Raw genomic sequence first — 16,762 nt, forward strand, 5'->3', positions numbered from 1 at the left:
CTCTCCTGGTGCTGGTGACACAGATGACTGCTGTTAAGCCCCTGCCTCAGTTATGTCTCCATCTAATGAGAGAGGTATACATGCTTTTAAAACACTTTGAAGGTGCTCACAGGCTCACAATTTGCCATAGTTTTAATTCTCATCCTCTAAACCTGGATCGGAATTCCTTTCTCCAGCAAGCAGTTCAGTGTTGAAGCTTCCTGAGACTTAGTTGTCCTTCTTAGTGAGACCTGCCATTTCTTCTCAAGTTAAACGTTAAGACAAGGGAGGGGGGGGATACCTAGAGGTGATAAAGATTTCCACTGGGCATTGTTTTCCTTTAAGCTCCTGGACCCTAGGACATATCCTTTATATCTGGGTCAAATCCCATTACAGTAGTTTTCAAAGTGTGATGCCTGGACCAGTGACATCACCTGGGACCTTGTTAGAAGTTCAGGTTTTCAGGGCCCATCTCAGACCTACTGAATCAGAACCTTGGGGGCGGGGCCAGGCAATCTGTTTTTAATAAATTCTCCACCAGGGGATTCTGATACACATTAAAGTTTGAGATCCCCTGCTCTATTGTAAGCAGCCTGTTTCTGCCATAAAAGTTTCATGTGCCATTGGTGAAGTTTTTTCAGTCTTTAAATAAAGACTCCATTCTTTGCAAACTTGAGTTTATTTCCCAAATCTGAATTAATATGTGATCTACCCAAATTCTCCTAATATTTCTCTTCGTAGGGCTAGTGGGCCTGCCTGGCTCTATCCCTCAGTTTCCAGGCCAAGCCACATAAGACTCGCATTATGTGCCGTCTCCTCTTCCCCTGCCAGCCAGACTCTGAGCCAGGCTGAGGAGCAGGAACTATAAAATATTAAACAGAAGCCTGCATGTTGCAGTGCTATTTGTGGCCTATGGACTTGTAGATTGCAGTGGAAGGGCAAGCCTCTCCTTTTCAGTTCTGGTCTGGACTGGCTAGAAAATGTAAAGATAGCACTGAAACCCAAGGGTGGTAGAGGACTCTCCAGGCCTGATTTTAATAAAGAGCCTCTTTTGACCTGATACAGTAATGGCTCTTTGTGGAGCTCAAGGCAAAATGAACTGTGGATGTGCCACGTAGCGCCCTGCGTCTCAGGCAGCTGGGAGACACTGTGATGAGGGAGAGAGTAGAGGGAAGCCTAGTAGCTTCCAGCAGTTAAGAAGTCAAAAAACTTTTTGATGTTCCCTTATATATACTTTGATGGGAGCCGTACCATTTTAATGCAAATGAGGGGTTATAGTATATTGTTTCACTGTGTGTCCCTAACAATTGTGCTGTGTTCTCAGCCCATCCAGAGTAAATCAGGGTGAACTGGTCAAGTAATCCCTATTCTCTGAGGCAAAAAAATAACAGGGCATGATCCTTGTATGCATGTAGAAGAATCTAGAGAAGGTGAATCCTCCAGGTGCTCTGCTTTTCCCAGAAGCCTCCAGCAGCCTGTGATGAAGTTCCTCTGACAAGGGACATCAGGTATTGACAGCTAGTTCTCTTTCCTTCTGTCACAGGTGCTGCGACAAGAGACTTTGGACAAAAATTGACTTGAGTAGGTGTAAGGCTATTGTACCCCAGGCTCTCAGTGGCATCATCAAGAGGCAGCCAGTTAGCCTCGACCTCAGTTGGACCAACATCTCCAAAAAACAACTGACGTGGCTCGTCAATAGGCTGCCAGGTGAGCAGCCCTGCGCTGTCCTTCCAAGGGCAGGCAGGGAAAGCTGCGTTGTTGGCAGCGCTTCTTAGAATTGCTTTAGGGCAATTTAGGGCAGCAGTCTGTGCCATTGTTGCCTCTCTGCTTAGCAAGACACTTAGCCTGGGCCATCTTAACTGCCAGTCCCCACGGTGCCACTCTGGACTGGCAGGCCAATCACTGCAGTAGACAATGAAGAGAACGGGATCAGGTGCTGCTGCCAGCCCTGCAGGTCTGCTCAGCATAGCCACTGAAGAGGAAATTTGAGTAAGATGTTGCCTTGATCAGCCCCTTGTAAGGCCTTGTTCCCCTAAGCATTTTGAGGTCTTGGATAAAGAGGAAGTCACTCACACTTACATGACTCTGGTAGGAACTAAGCAGTCCATTTTACCACCAGAGTTAGATGTAATTTAGGAAAGCATAGGAGTCTTTGAGCTGGATTACTAGAGTAAGATTAGGACATGGTCCCTCTCTCCATTAGACTGGGCATCTGTTTACCTTGATCTGATCAGCTGGTAGTTGAGGCTTTGGATGGGCTGGTAGAGTGTATTATTGCGTGTCTGTTTCCTTCCATTGCAGGACTGAAAGACCTCCTCCTGGCAGGCTGCTCCTGGTCTGCAGTCTCTGCCCTCAGCACCTCCAGCTGCCCCCTTCTCAGGACCCTTGATCTTCGGTGGGCAGTAGGAATCAAGGACCCTCAAATTCGGGACTTGCTGACTCCACCGGCTGATAAACCAGGTGTGCTCTGGGCCTGATTTCTCTGTGCTCCTCTTGGGGTAGCTTTGTCTTTCAGCTGAACTTCATTCCCAGAAGCTAAGGTTCTGATGCTGTTGAAGAGTAGAAAAATGCAAATTGAAAACAGAGTGATGGACTGCATACAAGTACAGGTTACCTGTTTATAGATAACTACCAACAAAGAAAGGAGTAAGTCCATTTTGTGGGTTAGTGGAGCTTGGGGCTTAGAGAATAAGCCCGAGGAAGCTCAGGAAGGCTTCATGGTTGAGGTGGAACATTGAAAGCTGTTTCCATGATAGTCTAGAAAAGTGCGGGAGTGTGGGAAGGAGAGGAGCATTCCACACATACCCCTTTGCTGTGTAAGTGAGGCACAGTCCAGCAGCTGGGAAGAAAGAAAACGTGTCTGGTTTCCTAGAAACGGCCCCCACGCACTGCTCACTCCCTGAAGGGAAGCGTGTGGGCAGTTCTGCTTATTAACCCCTGCAGGGGGGCCTGGCCAGCAAGTAGCTGAAGCTGCCTGCAGCTTTGGAGCTGGACTAGAGTTGGGAATTTTGATCTAGGCCCTTCTCTTCCCTGTGCAGGTCAGGACAATCGCAGCAAGCTCCGGAACATGACTGACTTCCGGCTGGCGGGCCTTGACATCACAGATGCCACGCTTCGCCTCATCATCCGCCACATGCCCCTCCTGTCTCGACTCGACCTCAGTCACTGCAGCCACCTGACAGATCAGTCCTCCAATCTACTCACCGCTGTTGGGTCTTCCACTCGTTACTCCCTCACAGAGCTCAACATGGCAGGTATGGCGCTGTGATGTTTTGTGACAAACTGCCCCCTGCCTCCCAGAAGCCCAGCCCTCCTTGGAGCTTGACCGGTGGAACAGAAAGAACATGGTCTGTTGACTAAACCATGTTAATTTGTTTCCTGACATCTGGACAAGGACATGGAACTCTGTCCCTTTTGTAACTGATGGGAACTAAGGCCTCGAGCAGTTGTCAGGTGCCTAAGAGCACAGCCACCACCCAGCTGCAGTTTGGTGAGCCTTGCAGTGCAGGGAGTGCGGTGGCAGGGGGCCTTCAGAGGCCGCTGTGCTGATGGCGCTTCTGGTCTCTGAGCCAGGTAGTTATGGGAAAAAGGGGGCTTTTGTTTAGCATTTTGAAGGCAAGCTGGGAAATTGAGGCTCCTGTGGCTGTGTGTACATAGCATTGTCCTTGTGGTCACTTTCCCCACAGGTTGCAATAAATTGACAGACCAGACCCTGATCTACCTACGGCGCATCGCCAATGTCACCTTGATCGACCTTCGAGGATGCAAGCAGATCACCCGAAAAGCCTGCGAGCACTTCATCTCAGACTTGTCCATCAACAGTCTCTACTGCCTGTCTGACGAGAAGCTGATACAGAAGATCAGCTAAGACACACCCAGCCCAGACTGAACAGGAAACCGATCTTCCCCTGACTCCCCAGCCAGGAGAGCCTCTCTCCCCGACCCTGCACGGGCTCTGAGGCCAGCGTCACACTCCCTCTCTGCTCTCCTGTCCCTTGAGCCCTTCCCTTACAGCCGGGGCAGAGAGGGTGGTGGACACCAGGCTTACCTGCCTGCTTCTCTCCCTCCTAAGGAGAAGGGGGTAGCAAATTGATCTGAGGGGAAAGCACAGGCCGTGTGCTGTCACAGTGCCTGCTTGCTTGCTCACCCACTCGCTCACTCGCCTGCCGGGAGGCTGGGCTCTCAGTTTGGGGTGTCTGTGCAACCGTCATCTGCACTGGGCCCTGGGGTCCTCCTCCCCATCCATGGTCCCCAGCAGTGCCTGGTTCTGAGCAAACTCCCAGGGAAGAAAGTGGCCCTATCTCCGTGGCCAGGTTCTCCTTATGGTGTCCAGTGCGTGTCTCTCCTCCATCACACTCTCCCGGCTTATGCAGGAGGGGCCAGCAGCCCCAGGAATGCCAGCCCCATGCAGATCACACTGGTGCTGTTGAGGTGTCTGAAACCTCTTGTTGTGTCTGTGCTCTCCCTCCTCTCCTCTCCTTTAGCTTGATCCCGTCCGATGCTCGTGGTAGTTCACATAATGAGGTTCCCCAGCCCAGACTTGCCTGCTAGTTTCTGTGAAGTCCTTGTTGCACTTATTGGGGTTGAGGCTCTTCAGAGGAGCTGGAACTGTCTACCCCAGGGACACCCCCATTTTATTGCTTTCCAGGCAGATTCTGGGACAGGCACCATCTCCCCATTCCCTCCTTCTTCAGCCTGCCCTGCCCTTTTCCACACTTACCTTATTCCCACCTGAATAGGGCTTTCCCAGGATGCGTGTCCTCAGAGGGAGCAGCCTATCTCCCCCAGCTGGGGGGGATCAGAGAACTAGGCCAAGTCCTCACCTGCCTCCCAGCAGGCTCCGGGCCTCAGGTGTCCCGTAGCCACCAGAGCCCAGGCCTGTGTCTAGCCCTAGTGGCTCACTGATCTGGCACCTTTGGAGGGGTGGGAGGTCCTGCTTAGAAGCCAGTCACCTGCCCTCTGCCTGCAGCCATGGAAGGGGGTGTGCATGTGCCTCTGTGTGTGTGGCTGAGTGTAGTAAGCGTGTGTGTGGAGGGAAGGAGGGGAGCGTGGTATCTCCCACTCCACCACCCTGTGTCAAGCCCCATCAGCTGCCCCCTCTTACTTTGCATTGAACGGCCTGTCCAAAGATCCTCTCTCTAGGGCAGCAGAGAGCTTTTTGCACTTTAAAAAAAAAAAAAAAAATGGAAAGAAAGGTCGGAATTTCTTTTGGGTCAATATTTAAGTGTGTGAGGAGATGCTCAGTAGCAGCAGCCTGTGGCAAGAGCTTATAAATGATAGACGCGGATTTGCACTCTGCTCCCCATCTGTAAGGATAGCGAGATAGCACAACCTTGCCCCACCTTCTCGTCCTCCAGCCCATCCCTTCCTGGCCCCTTTCCTGCAGCCCAGTCTCAGGCTCTCCTCCTCCTGAAGCCCTTTGGGGGAGGGGAAGGAGCCCAGGCACCAGGGGTCTGAAGTGTGAGCCACCCCAAGGAGAGACGCCACATGCACCCTTGCCACTTCCAAAGCAATAGAGGCAGAGGGGCTCCCTCTTTGCCACCTAGCCCAGCTTTGACCCTGGCATTGACTGGCCTCCTAAGAGAAAACTGGGTCTTGGGAGGGGGTGGCATTGTGTCTGTTTCTTCCAATCTGCTGATTCTCTTGGCTGCACCTTAGAAGCAGCAGTCTGCTCCCGTGACCCTCTGCCCCTTCCATTGGTCTCCAGGCCCCAGCCAACTGGGGCTGAAACTTTGAGGAAATGCCAGTGACTTATTCCAGAGTGCCTCAGTTAGGGGAACTTCTCTGTAAAGAACCCTGGGTATTGAGCAAAAACCTTATTAATATTATTGTTAATGACCTATAATTGGAAGCTTCCTGCCTTTTTTTGGTTGCTCCTGTGGAAAATACTGAAAAGATTACTTTGTTTTGTTTTCTTGTCTTTTTATAAAAGGGGAGGTGGAGAGACCCCTTCAGAGCAGGGATTGTGCCGGGAGAGTGCCTCTGACTTTGGGACGTTTCATCTACAGAAATTTCCAAGCTGATGGTTTGTTTTGGGTTTTGGTTTCTATTTTTGTTTTTGGTTTGGAAAAACAAGCATTTTTACCGCGCACGTAAATTGGTCAGCAGAAAAGGGAGCTCAGGAGTGGCAGCCAATGGACCTGTGCCCTTGCTGGGTTTTCCTTTTCTCTGGGACTGTGAGGGGGAAAATGGTTTTTAGAGGTGAGGGTTGGTCCATGTGGAGGAAAGAAAGTCTGTCTTTGGGGACAGAGGAACCTGGGAGTTCCGCCAAATTTCCTGCAATCTGCTCTTAGACACAGCCTTGCCAGGAGAGCTTGCCTTCCTCAGACCGCGGGACCAGACACCCTGCCTCCATCTTTCCGAGCACCGGGGCGAAAGACCACAAGGAAAGGAAGAAAATTTATATATATATATAATATAAAATCACTTGGTGATTAAAAAATAACTGCTCCATAAATAAAACTCCTAAAGTCACTATGTTTAAAGGGTTTGGTTGTGTTTTTGTTTTCGGAGAAATATTGTAAATATATATTTTTTGTTGCTGATTTAGAGTCAATCTCCAATGTTGTGCTAAAAAATTAAATTAAATGTAAGCATTAAGGGGACAAGTCATGCTATCTCAGTTGACACATTGGGGTTATTTTGGGCCAGGGAAGGAGGGAAGCTAGTTGGACTTTTGTTTTCTAAACGTTCTCCACTATTGGTTTTAGAAAGAGCAAGGACATCTTTCCTCTGACATGTGGGAATGGGAGATATTTGTGTAATAAAATTTTTAAAAGACAAAAAAAGAAATAGCCTCCAATGGGAAATATTTTGATTTGGTTTTTTTTTTTTTTAATAAAAAGGTTTTAAAAACAACAACAACAACAACAACAAAACCTTTTCTGCCTTGGTGTGTGTGTGTGCGTCCATGTGAAAGAGGAAGAGTCAGAAGGTCCTGCAGGCTCTCGCCTCCAACTCCCCCCGCCCGCCCCCCGCCCCAGGCCCGCAGTTCCTGCTTCATCCCTGAGTTAGCAGCAGAACTGCTATGTGCCTCTACTACTTGTCTTGCCTTCCTTTTTTGAATGTCAAAAAGCAGCACTTGCTTATGGAAACACCAAAACATTTTACTTCATGAAGGAGAACTTTTTAATAGATGTGAAAATTTAAGTATGAGGTTACTGGACCCCCACCCCTTCCTCACAAAGCAGTGCTTGGAGTGGCCCTACAGAGTCCTCAAGGAGAGCTGGAAAGGACCCCTGTGATGCTCTCCTGAGAGCAGGCCTGGGGATTTCTAATCTTGCCATCCTCGACAGCCATTAGCCGAGGCCAACCTCCAACCACTACAGCTGTAGAACAGGCCTCAAGGACAATGCTGTTCGAGGTCACTGCACAAGGTGTGTGTCAGGCAGGCTCCATTCGGCATTTGTCCCACTGTCCGGCTGCTTATTGAGTACAGGCTTCCAGCCTTTAGGCGAATGTCTGACGTGCTGCCCTCAGCCCTGACTGCACCATCTCAGGAGAGCTGAAATCCCATCCGGGAGGTCTTGAGGAGGCTCTCATCACTACCCTCAGGGCATCTGGGGATCCCTGCCCATCCTACTCACCAAGCTGTTAAGGACCATCTCCAATTCTGCTGCACATTCTGGAAAAGCACAGGGTCCTGGACGGTGAGCTGGTTCCCAGTCCACTTCCTGAGGTTGGATGTGGATGTGGCCATGTTCCATGTTGCAGGGGAAGGCAGAGTGTCAATTTTGCCACCTAAATATCACAAGAGCCCATCGTCCACCTCTCGATGACCTCACGCCTACCACCCTAGGTGAAGCCAGCATTGTCCAGAACCTTGACCCCAGCAGGAGCCCTGAGGCTTCCCAGCCTCTAGGCCAGCCCCCTGTCCTCCATGTTGGCAGCCAGAACATTTCTCTTAGATTTGACTACTTCTCTATTTAAAACCCATTAGTGTGTCTGTCTCAGGATGAAGTCCAAGCTTCCTCACTCACCATCTGCCCCTCCTACTCCCCTCCACCCTCACAGCTAACTTCAGTGCCACCATCTCTGGGCCTTTGCTGTTCCCTTTGTTGGTACACCTTCCGTAGTTTACATGTTACTTCCTCTGGGAAGCCATCTCCCACCCTGCTCAAGACTGGATCATATGCTGCCGTAGCACCCTACTGGTTTTTAGGACTCCTTTAAAATCAGTCTCCCCAGCTAGCTGGGAAGCTCCACCAGGACAGGGACCAGACTGTGTTGCTCACCATGTCATCCCCAGCAGCTGGTGCAGAGCTTGGCACATAATAGATGCCCAAGCAACAGGGTTGAGTGTTCCCAGTAGCTTGGATACCCAGAGGCCTGTGCCTCCCCAGTACAGCCAGTTTGTTGTCATGTTCTCCAAATTCACTACCTCATACATCTTTCCCCTCCTTTCTTGTGTTAATGCTACCAGCTTTTTTTTTTTTTGGCCTGTTTCCAATCTAACCTGTATTCAGCTATGAATCTTCCTAAAGCACACACAAAAATCTTCAGTCTTCATGTGTAACACTCCAGAGTCATGTGTAAACTCATCCTGCCACTGGCATCCGTAAAATGAGAAGCACCAGGTTGGTGGTAGGTGCTTCTAAGAGGCCTCAAACTGGACACCTCTGTAGTCACCAGGCTTGCTGTGTTCAGGGTGTGTCACCCTCACAACTATGAAAATCTATCCTTCCTTCAAACACCTCTTCCTCCAGAAGCCCTTCCTGTTTCCCCACCAACCAGAAGGGATTAACCTGGACATACTGTACCTTTCACAGGCAACAACATAGTAAAAACAGCTGGCATCTTCTGAGCCTTACTATGTGTTGACCACTGTTCTAAGCACCTACATGAAGTAACTCCGAATCCTCGCAGCAACTCTACTTTTTTTTTTTAAGGATGGTTGATTTACAATGTTGTGTTAGTTTCTGGTGTACAGCAAAGTGATTCAGTTATACATGTATATATACATATTCTTTTTCATATTGTTTTCCATTATGGTTTATTACAAGATATTGAATATAGTTCCCCATACTATACAGTAGGACGTGTTTGTTTTATAAATAGTAGTTTCTATCTGCTAACCAAGCTCTTAATTTATCCCTCCCCCACCTCCTTTCCCCTTTGGTAACCATAAGTTTGTTTTCTATGTGAGTCTGTTTCTGTTTCATAAATAAGTTCATGTCATATTTGATTAATTAATTAATTAAGGCTGTGCTGCGTGGCTTGTGGGGTCTTAGTTCACTGACCAGGGATTGAGCCCGGGGCCATGGCAATGAAAGCACCGAGTCAACCACTGGACCACCAGGGAAGTCCCTTGTGTTATATTTTAGATTCCACATATAAGTGATATCATATAGTATTTGTCTTTCGCTTTCTGACTTAATTCACTTAGTATGATAATCTCTAGGTCCATCCATGTTGCTGCAAGTGGCATTATTTCCTTCTTTCTTATGGCTGAGTAGTATTCCATTGCGTATGTATGTACCACATCTTCTTTACCCATTCATCTGTCGATGGACATTTAGGTTGCTTCCATGTTTTGGCTACTGTAAATACATAGCAAGTCTATTATTATCTTCATTTTACAGATGAGAAACTGAGTTATAGACATTTGCCTAAAGTGTCTTTGCTAGTAAAACCTGGAGACTGACTGCAGAGTTGGTCCTATCCGCCCTGCTCCCTAGCGTCTGTGTACAAGCAATGGCATTTCATGCCCATACCCCAGCCAGGGGAGGGGGTGGTGGGCAGGTGCCTTCATTCTATAAAGCCAAGGCTCAGAGAGGTAAAGTGAAGGGTCAGTGGCAGGGCTGGGACATACGTGAATTCTGGGCCTGGGACTCTGGAGCTTGAGCCTTTACCCCAGTTCCCTCGTGCCTGCTGAGCAACCAGGCTGGGTGTTTGTCCACACCCCCTCCCATGGCACTTTTTTTTTTTTTTTAATAATTTATTTATTTTTGTCCGTGTTGGGTCTTCGTTGCTGCGCACGGGCCCTCTCCAGCTGCGGTGAGTAGGGGCTACTCTCTGTTGAGGTGCACGTGCTTCTCATTGCGATGGCTTCTCTTGTTGCGGAGCACGGGCTATAGGCGCACAGGCTTCAGTAACTGTGGCACGTGGGTTCAGTAGTTGTGGCTCACAGGCTCTATAGAGCACAGGCTCAGTAGTTGTGGCACACGGGCTTAGTTGCTCCGTGGCATGTGGGGTCTTCCTGGACCAGGGCTTGAACCCGTGTCCCCTGCATTGGCAGGCGGATTCTTAACCACTGCGCTACCAGGGAAGCCCTCCCATGGCACTTTGAACTTCTTAAGGGTGGGGCTAGACTTAGCTAGCTCTGCTTACCCCCTTCATCTGCCCTGGGAGTCGAGGGATAAGGAAATTTACTGAGCATAATGAAAAGTGGATTTATAGGAGAGGGAAGCAGGACCAATTTCATGGGTGAGTGACCCACGCAGTCACACGGGGCCCTGCCCTCAGATGGGCCCCACACTTAGTTTAATGCACTGTTGTCATCATCTTGAAATTTTTGAGCAAGAGGACGTGCATTTTATTTGCAGTGGACCCCGCAAATGATGTAGCTAGACCTGGGAAGAGGGCCAATACCAGCTCCCCCCACCCTCGCAGGCCACCTCTGTGCTAAGTGCCATTTGGGTGGCCAGCAGCAGAGCAGGCCTGGCACTTGCGGGCTGGGGAGACTCGCCCTACCACCACCTTTCCAGGTGCCAGGCCGGAAAGGAAACCTCAGCGCTGACACCCATGTACGGGCAGGAAACAGTGAGAGCAGACACCCAACGTCAGGGAGGACCTGTTTTTGCCCTCAGCCTGGCGCTTCTGCCTCCCCACCCGCCCCACTCCAGAGAGCTACAAGGGGGGCAGGAAGTCCAGCTGCTATGCCCCCAGACTGTGCCATGACAGTGCTAGGATGGCAAGACAGAGGGAGAGAAGCAGAAAGAGACACAGACCCAGAGAGAAACACCCTGAAAGACCCAGAAAAGGAAAGGCAGAGAAAGAGGTAGAGAAAGGAGGAGGGGAGACGAGAAATGGGAGAAAAGAGACCATGGAGGACGCTGAGAGAGAGACACAAGTGAGGCCCAAGGTACTCAGGACAGTGGCCACTCGACAAGCCATGTCCCTCGGCTCAACACTGCACACACATCATCTCCGTTTATCCTCAAAACAATCCAGTGAGGCCAGGAGGGAGGCGCCCCGGGTACAGATGAGAAAGGCAGTGCTCAGATAGGTTCAGTAACTTGCCTAAGGCACCCAGAGAAGCAGCAGGAAGTGGCACTAGCATTTGACCCCAGGTCTTTTCCGAACACATCCTCCCTCCCCCTGACACGGCAAGTACCAGTCGCCACAGTGGGGCCGGTGGGGGCTACGAGACCCCGACTGGGTCACTCACTGGCGGGCTGAGAGGGTCAAGGCACAGACACCCACGGTGGGAACGCAGGACGACCTAGCGCCAGGCTGAGCCTCGGACGTCGAGGCGCATGCGCGCTGCGAACGGCCCCGGGAGGGGGCCGGGGGCTGGGGCGGGGCTGGGGCGGGGCCGGACTCAGGGGCGGGGCCACGCCGCGCGGAAGCTCCAAGGCGGAAAAGGAGACTGGGGCCCGGGGCAGCCGTGGGGCTCGTGACCTTACGGAGGGTTCCGAGGAGAGCCGCTGCTCCAGGGAAGTGGGTCAGGCGGAGCCAGCGGTCTGGAAGCCTGGCCCAGAGTTGTGGGCCATCAAAGGTCCTTGGACTGTGCGGGAGGGAGCAAAGAGCCTGTCTCCTGGAGATGTAGGAACCTCCTGGATAACCAGGCTCTTTCCTCCCTCAGGGCCTGTGCACTTGCTGTTCCACATGCTTGGAAAGCTCTTTTCCCTGCCCCTAGCAAAGCTGCTTCTCTCCTAGCCTAGCTCTGGCAAAAGTGCCAATCCGCAGAGGTTTCCCCGACTTCACCTGAGGAGGCTGCTGGCTCTTACAATAACTTGTCACTTGCCTCATAAGGATGTTTTGAGCATTAAATGAGATCATCTGGGTTCTAGGAACAGTGCCCTGCATGTGAGGAGAACCCAGTAAGTGTCAGTGTTTATTATTATGTATGGTTTGCCCATAGATTCACTGTCTCTCTCTATGTTGGATCCCCAAGGCCAAGCACCAGTGCCTGGCATGTAGTAGGAGCTCAACAAATATTGTTGGATAAGTGGATGAGTAAATGAGGTGAAGTCCCAGCAGCCTAGCCAGAGCCTGGCACTGTCTGGGCCCCGGGACATCAAAGAGGTGGCTGTCCACTATAGGCAGGAGATTCTCCTGGTTAATCTGCACACCCCTGGTGAGGTGTACAGATTGGGAAGCCCTCAAGCTCATCCTCCTGGATCTTCAAACCCCAGGATGGAGACCAAGAGGTGAAGCCCCAGCAGGAGGAAACTTGCACCCCTGGGCCTTGGCACATGCCAGTCCTCACCCCCAAACTCACTCATGCTCATGTGCATACAATGTCAAGTTCAAGACCTTCCCCAACTCTTCCCCTGACTCTCTTCTCCTGAGCTCCCCATCTCCTCACATTATAGCTCTTGCCAGGTTAATTAGAGGCATTCATTTAGGGGTCTTCTTCCTCACCAGACTGGGCCACCACTGAATCCTCTTTCTCCTTGTGGCCCTAACTTTGTGCCCAGTGCCATGGTAAGGGTTGAAGAGTGCACCAGTGACCACAACAAACGGGGGCACCCGGGGAGAGCCCCCTGAACAGGAACTTTTTTTTTTTTTCCACTAAAAATGAACAGGAAGTTTGCAGCCCTCGGGATGCAGGGTGAGCAGGAGTCATTCTTGCCGGAAAGGAGGGAAAGGAAGGTCATTCCAGGCAAGGGGAATTATAAAGTCAACACCCAGAGGTGGAAATGAACTTGGCTTGTAGTAGTGACAGAAGGAAGACCAGAGAGACTGGAGAATAAAGGGCACAGGGAAGGGCGAGTGGGCTGAGTTAGACAGATGGGCAGGGGCCAGACTGCAGGTCTCACAGGCCACAGAGAGGGGTGGGTTTTCCCCTAAGTGCAGGGGTGGTCATTGGAGATGGGGTTAGATTTAGGCCTGTAAAAATTCTGGCTAGGGACTTCCCTGGTGGTCCAGTGGTTAAGACTCCACACTCCCACTTCAGGGGGCCCGGGTTCGATCCCTGGTCAGGGAACTAGTTCCCGCATGTTGCAACTAAAGGTCCCCGCATGCCGCAGCTAAGACCCGCCACAGCTAAGGCCCATCGCAGCCAAAATAAATAAATAAATAAATAAATAAATAAATAAATAAATAAATAGGGACTTCCCTGGTGGCGCAGTGGTTAAGAATCCGCCTGCCAATGCAGGAGACATGGGTTTGAGCCCTGGTCCGGGAAAATCCCACATGCCACAGCGCAACTACTGAGCCTGTGCTCTAGAACCTGCAAGCCACAACTCCTGAGCCCGCACTTCTAGAGCCTGTGCTCTGCAACAAGAGAAGCCACCGCAATGAGATGCCGGCGCACCACAACGAAGAGTAGCCCCCACTCACCACAACTAGAGAAAACGTGCGCGCAGCAACGAAGACCCAGTGCAGCCAAAAATAAATAAATAAGTAAATTTATTTATTTAATAATAAATAAATAAATAAACAAAAAAACTCTGGCTAGAGGAGACGCAGGGAGGAGGCTGGTGCAGGCATCAGCGCCAGGCAGCCCCAGGTGATGGGACTCAGATCGGGTTTAGCAGGGCACAGTGGAAGGATTTGGGGTGATACACCAGGTAGTCGACAGGACAGGCTGGATGAGGGCATGTGTATGTGGGGGCGGGGGGGGGGGCGGCAGAGGCAAGTGAGGGAAGAGAGGAATGGAGGATGACTCCTGGGTTTTTTCGGAGGAGGAAGGAGCCACTACTGAGATGGGGAGGCGGGAGAGGAGCAGGTGGGACCGGGCTGGGTGCGGAGCCAGAGCTCAGTGTGGGACGCGTTAAATTTGCAACACCTACTAGTCATCTGGGCAAGATGCCAGGTAATGATGTATCTGCAGTCCTGCCAACTAGGCAGAGACGGGGTTCCACTCCTCATTCACTCCTAGCATTCCAGCCAGAGGCTGACACGGTCTAGGCACCAAAGTTGGTTGAAAACGACTGAAGCCAGCCTGAAAAGGCAGGTTGACAATCGACCTTCCCTCAACCACCAGAGGGCAGCACTACCCAAAAAAAGCCCCAGCCCAGGGCTTCCAAGAGCTGCTTTCCAGGGTCCCAGGAATCAGTGAGGGGTGCCCTGGAGACTCTCTCTCCCTCCCTCCCTCCGTCCCTCCGTCCCTCCATCCCCCCCTCCCTCTCTCTCTCTCTCTCTCTCCTTCAACCCCAGCTTCAGGCCTGCCTGGGTTGTGGGTTGGGCAGTGGCTGGGAAGGGCCTTCTGGGCTTTCAGGTGGTGTCGGGGAGGTAGGGCCACCTCCGGGAGCAGGATGGCTGGCTTTTCAGAATTCACGGGGACTCTGGTCTGATGAGTTCTTCAGACAGGATTTTTAAATAGGAGTGGTTCCAGAAACCCCAGGTGGCCGTAGTTAGAGTCCAGAAGAGTTGGGGAGAGGCGGGAGGAGAGGAAGTTAGAGGCCTTCTGGTGCATCCTCCTGTGCCTCTGGCTGTCTTCTACCCCAAACTCCATGTGCCACCTTGGGCTGTGGAGCTCATTCACTCAGTCACTCATTCATTCATCAAACATTGACTCTACTTTTCTGTGCCAGGTCCCACGGTGGGCAGTGGGAGGAGGTATGAACCCTTTTTGCTTACGGGCCCAGCCACTCCGCGGCATGTGGGATCTTCCCGGACCAGGGCACGAACCCGTGTCCCCTGCATCGGCAGGCGGACTCTCAACCGCTGTGCCACCAGGGAAGCCCTGAACACTTTTTTTTATACGTTAGCATTTCTAACATCAGGATGCATTTTCCAATGGATGCAAACATTTAATAAAGCTTCACACACACACACATCCCATCCCTCTGTCAAAAGCTTGAAATGATGCATCTTGCAACTGACGATGCTCTCAAATCAAGGAAGTAGGCAGTTAGTGCAGAACTGGAGATGGACAGAATTGGAGACAGGGGATTGGGGAAGGCTACCTGGAGGAGGTGGGGCTTAACGGATGAGCAAGAATTAGCCAGGGAAGAGGGCACACAGAGTGCTTCCAGACACAGGGCGGAAGAACAAAGGCACAGAGGTAAAAACTGATGGGTAGGCTGGTGGGGGGACCCCAGGCATAGGGGATGGTGGCAACACAGGCCTGAGAGGGGAGCAGGACCCACTCATCCAAGACCTTGACTTGCAGGTTAAGGAACTTGCTCACCTTTGGGCAGAGTGGGCCCCCCTCCGATTTCCCACTCTCAGCAGCCCCAGAGGTCCGGGAGCACTGCTTCTCAGTGCTAAGCAGGCAGTAACCCTATCAGATCTAGATTGGGGAGAGGCGTCTCTGGTCAGGGCCTGCATCAGGGCAGCAGCTGTGGGGATCCTCAGAAGCAGACAGGTTTAAGAAGATTCTTATCTGGAGGCCACATAAGAGGGTGTGGTGACAGATTAGGGAAGGGGGAGATGGAGAGCCAAGGATGATGCCTGGAGTTCTGGCTTGAGTATCTGAGTGGATGGCGGTGTCGCCCACTGACGAGGGGACCTCACTGTCTTGATGTGCTCTGGTTCCAGGCTCTGCCGAGGCTGATCTCAGAAGGTAGGCTGAGAAGTGCAAAGAGCGGGGGCGGGGCGTGGGGATCCTATGCTTTGCAAAAGTGTTCTGATTACTGGCCCACCAACTGGCATGAGGCTTTGGCTCCATGTGCCCAGGACTGGGAGGGGATCTTGTCACCTTGGAAAGCAGAGAGAGGCTCTCGAGGGCATGTTGAGTAAGGGGTGCCGCTTGAGATACATGGAACCCCCCCACCGTGGGCTGTCAGCAGAGTAAGTTTCCCTTGCCAGGCAGTACAGTGACCCGGGTGCCCTCCCAGGCTGAGAGAGGTTTGATCCCACTTTGTGGAATCATGATGATTCTTGTCTGGGGCGGGGAGTGGTGTTGGTGCAGGGTCCTTGGTCCTGAGTGGGAGCCCTGGGGGCCTGGATTGGGTCTGGGGCAGGAGGAATGGGGATTGGGCCTGGGGTAAGTCTGGAGTCTGACTGCAGTTGTCAGGTCCCAGGTCCATGGCGGCCTGTTAAGGGTTCTAGGTCCAGTCTGGGTTCCGGTTGGATGTCCTGGTCCTGGGTCCGTGTCCAGAGTTTTTGGTGTTGGGTCTAGAACCCTGGTCTGGGATTGATGGTCCAAGCCCAGGTCTGGGCCCTGCCCCTAAGTCCAGGGTTTGGAGTCATGATAGTGGTCTGAGTCTGGGGGTGGAATCAAGGTTGGGGTCAGTAACCAAGATGGGATCAAGGTGGTGGTCTGTGGTTGGGATCAGTGTTTGAGGTCATGGTCCAAAATCTGGATCTGGGGTCCTGTTGCAGGTCGGGGGTCAGTGTCAGGATCTGGGTTTGAAGGGTTGGGCCCAGGGTGGTGATCTGAGGTCATGGTCAGAGTCTGAGGTGGTGGTCCAAGGTCTAGGTCTGGGGTCCTGTTTGGAGTCTGGGGTCAGGAATGTTATCCGGGTCTGGCGTCAGGTTTCCGACTCTGTCCAAGGTCAGGGGTCAGGGGTTATAGCTACAGTCGGAGATCCAAGTCCCTGGGATCACGTTCTGCAATGGCAGTCTGGGGTCACAGCCATGGTCTGTCTTGGAGCCTGGGATCCGAGTTGTGATCTGAGCTGTGGTCAAGGTCTGGGTCTAGGGTCTTCTTCTGGCCAGGGTCCCT

The 16,762-nt window shown here is 51.7% G+C and overlaps 1 protein-coding gene across 4 annotated transcripts in view; it reads left to right on the forward strand.

The window, feature by feature from the left end:
* Window positions 1-6,827, forward strand: part of KDM2A (lysine demethylase 2A) — a 106,216-nt gene extending 99,389 nt beyond the window's left edge. For 3 of the 4 annotated variants that reach the window (XM_082844883.1, XM_082844885.1, XM_082844884.1), the window contains 4 exons: window positions 1,523-1,686; window positions 2,281-2,439; window positions 3,018-3,233; window positions 3,666-6,827. In XM_082844883.1, the coding sequence (XP_082701009.1) occupies window positions 1,523-1,686; window positions 2,281-2,439; window positions 3,018-3,233; window positions 3,666-3,847 (721 nt within the window). In that variant the 3' untranslated portion in view covers window positions 3,848-6,827. The remainder of the gene's footprint in view (window positions 1-1,522; window positions 1,687-2,280; window positions 2,440-3,017; window positions 3,234-3,665) is intronic. The other variant, XR_014326385.1, reaches the window with a different exon arrangement.
* The last annotated feature ends 9,935 nt before the right edge of the window (window positions 6,828-16,762 follow it).

Source organism: Leucopleurus acutus (assembly GCF_964270905.1).
Source record: "Leucopleurus acutus genome assembly, chromosome: 8".
NCBI lineage: Eukaryota > Metazoa > Chordata > Mammalia > Artiodactyla > Delphinidae > Leucopleurus > Leucopleurus acutus.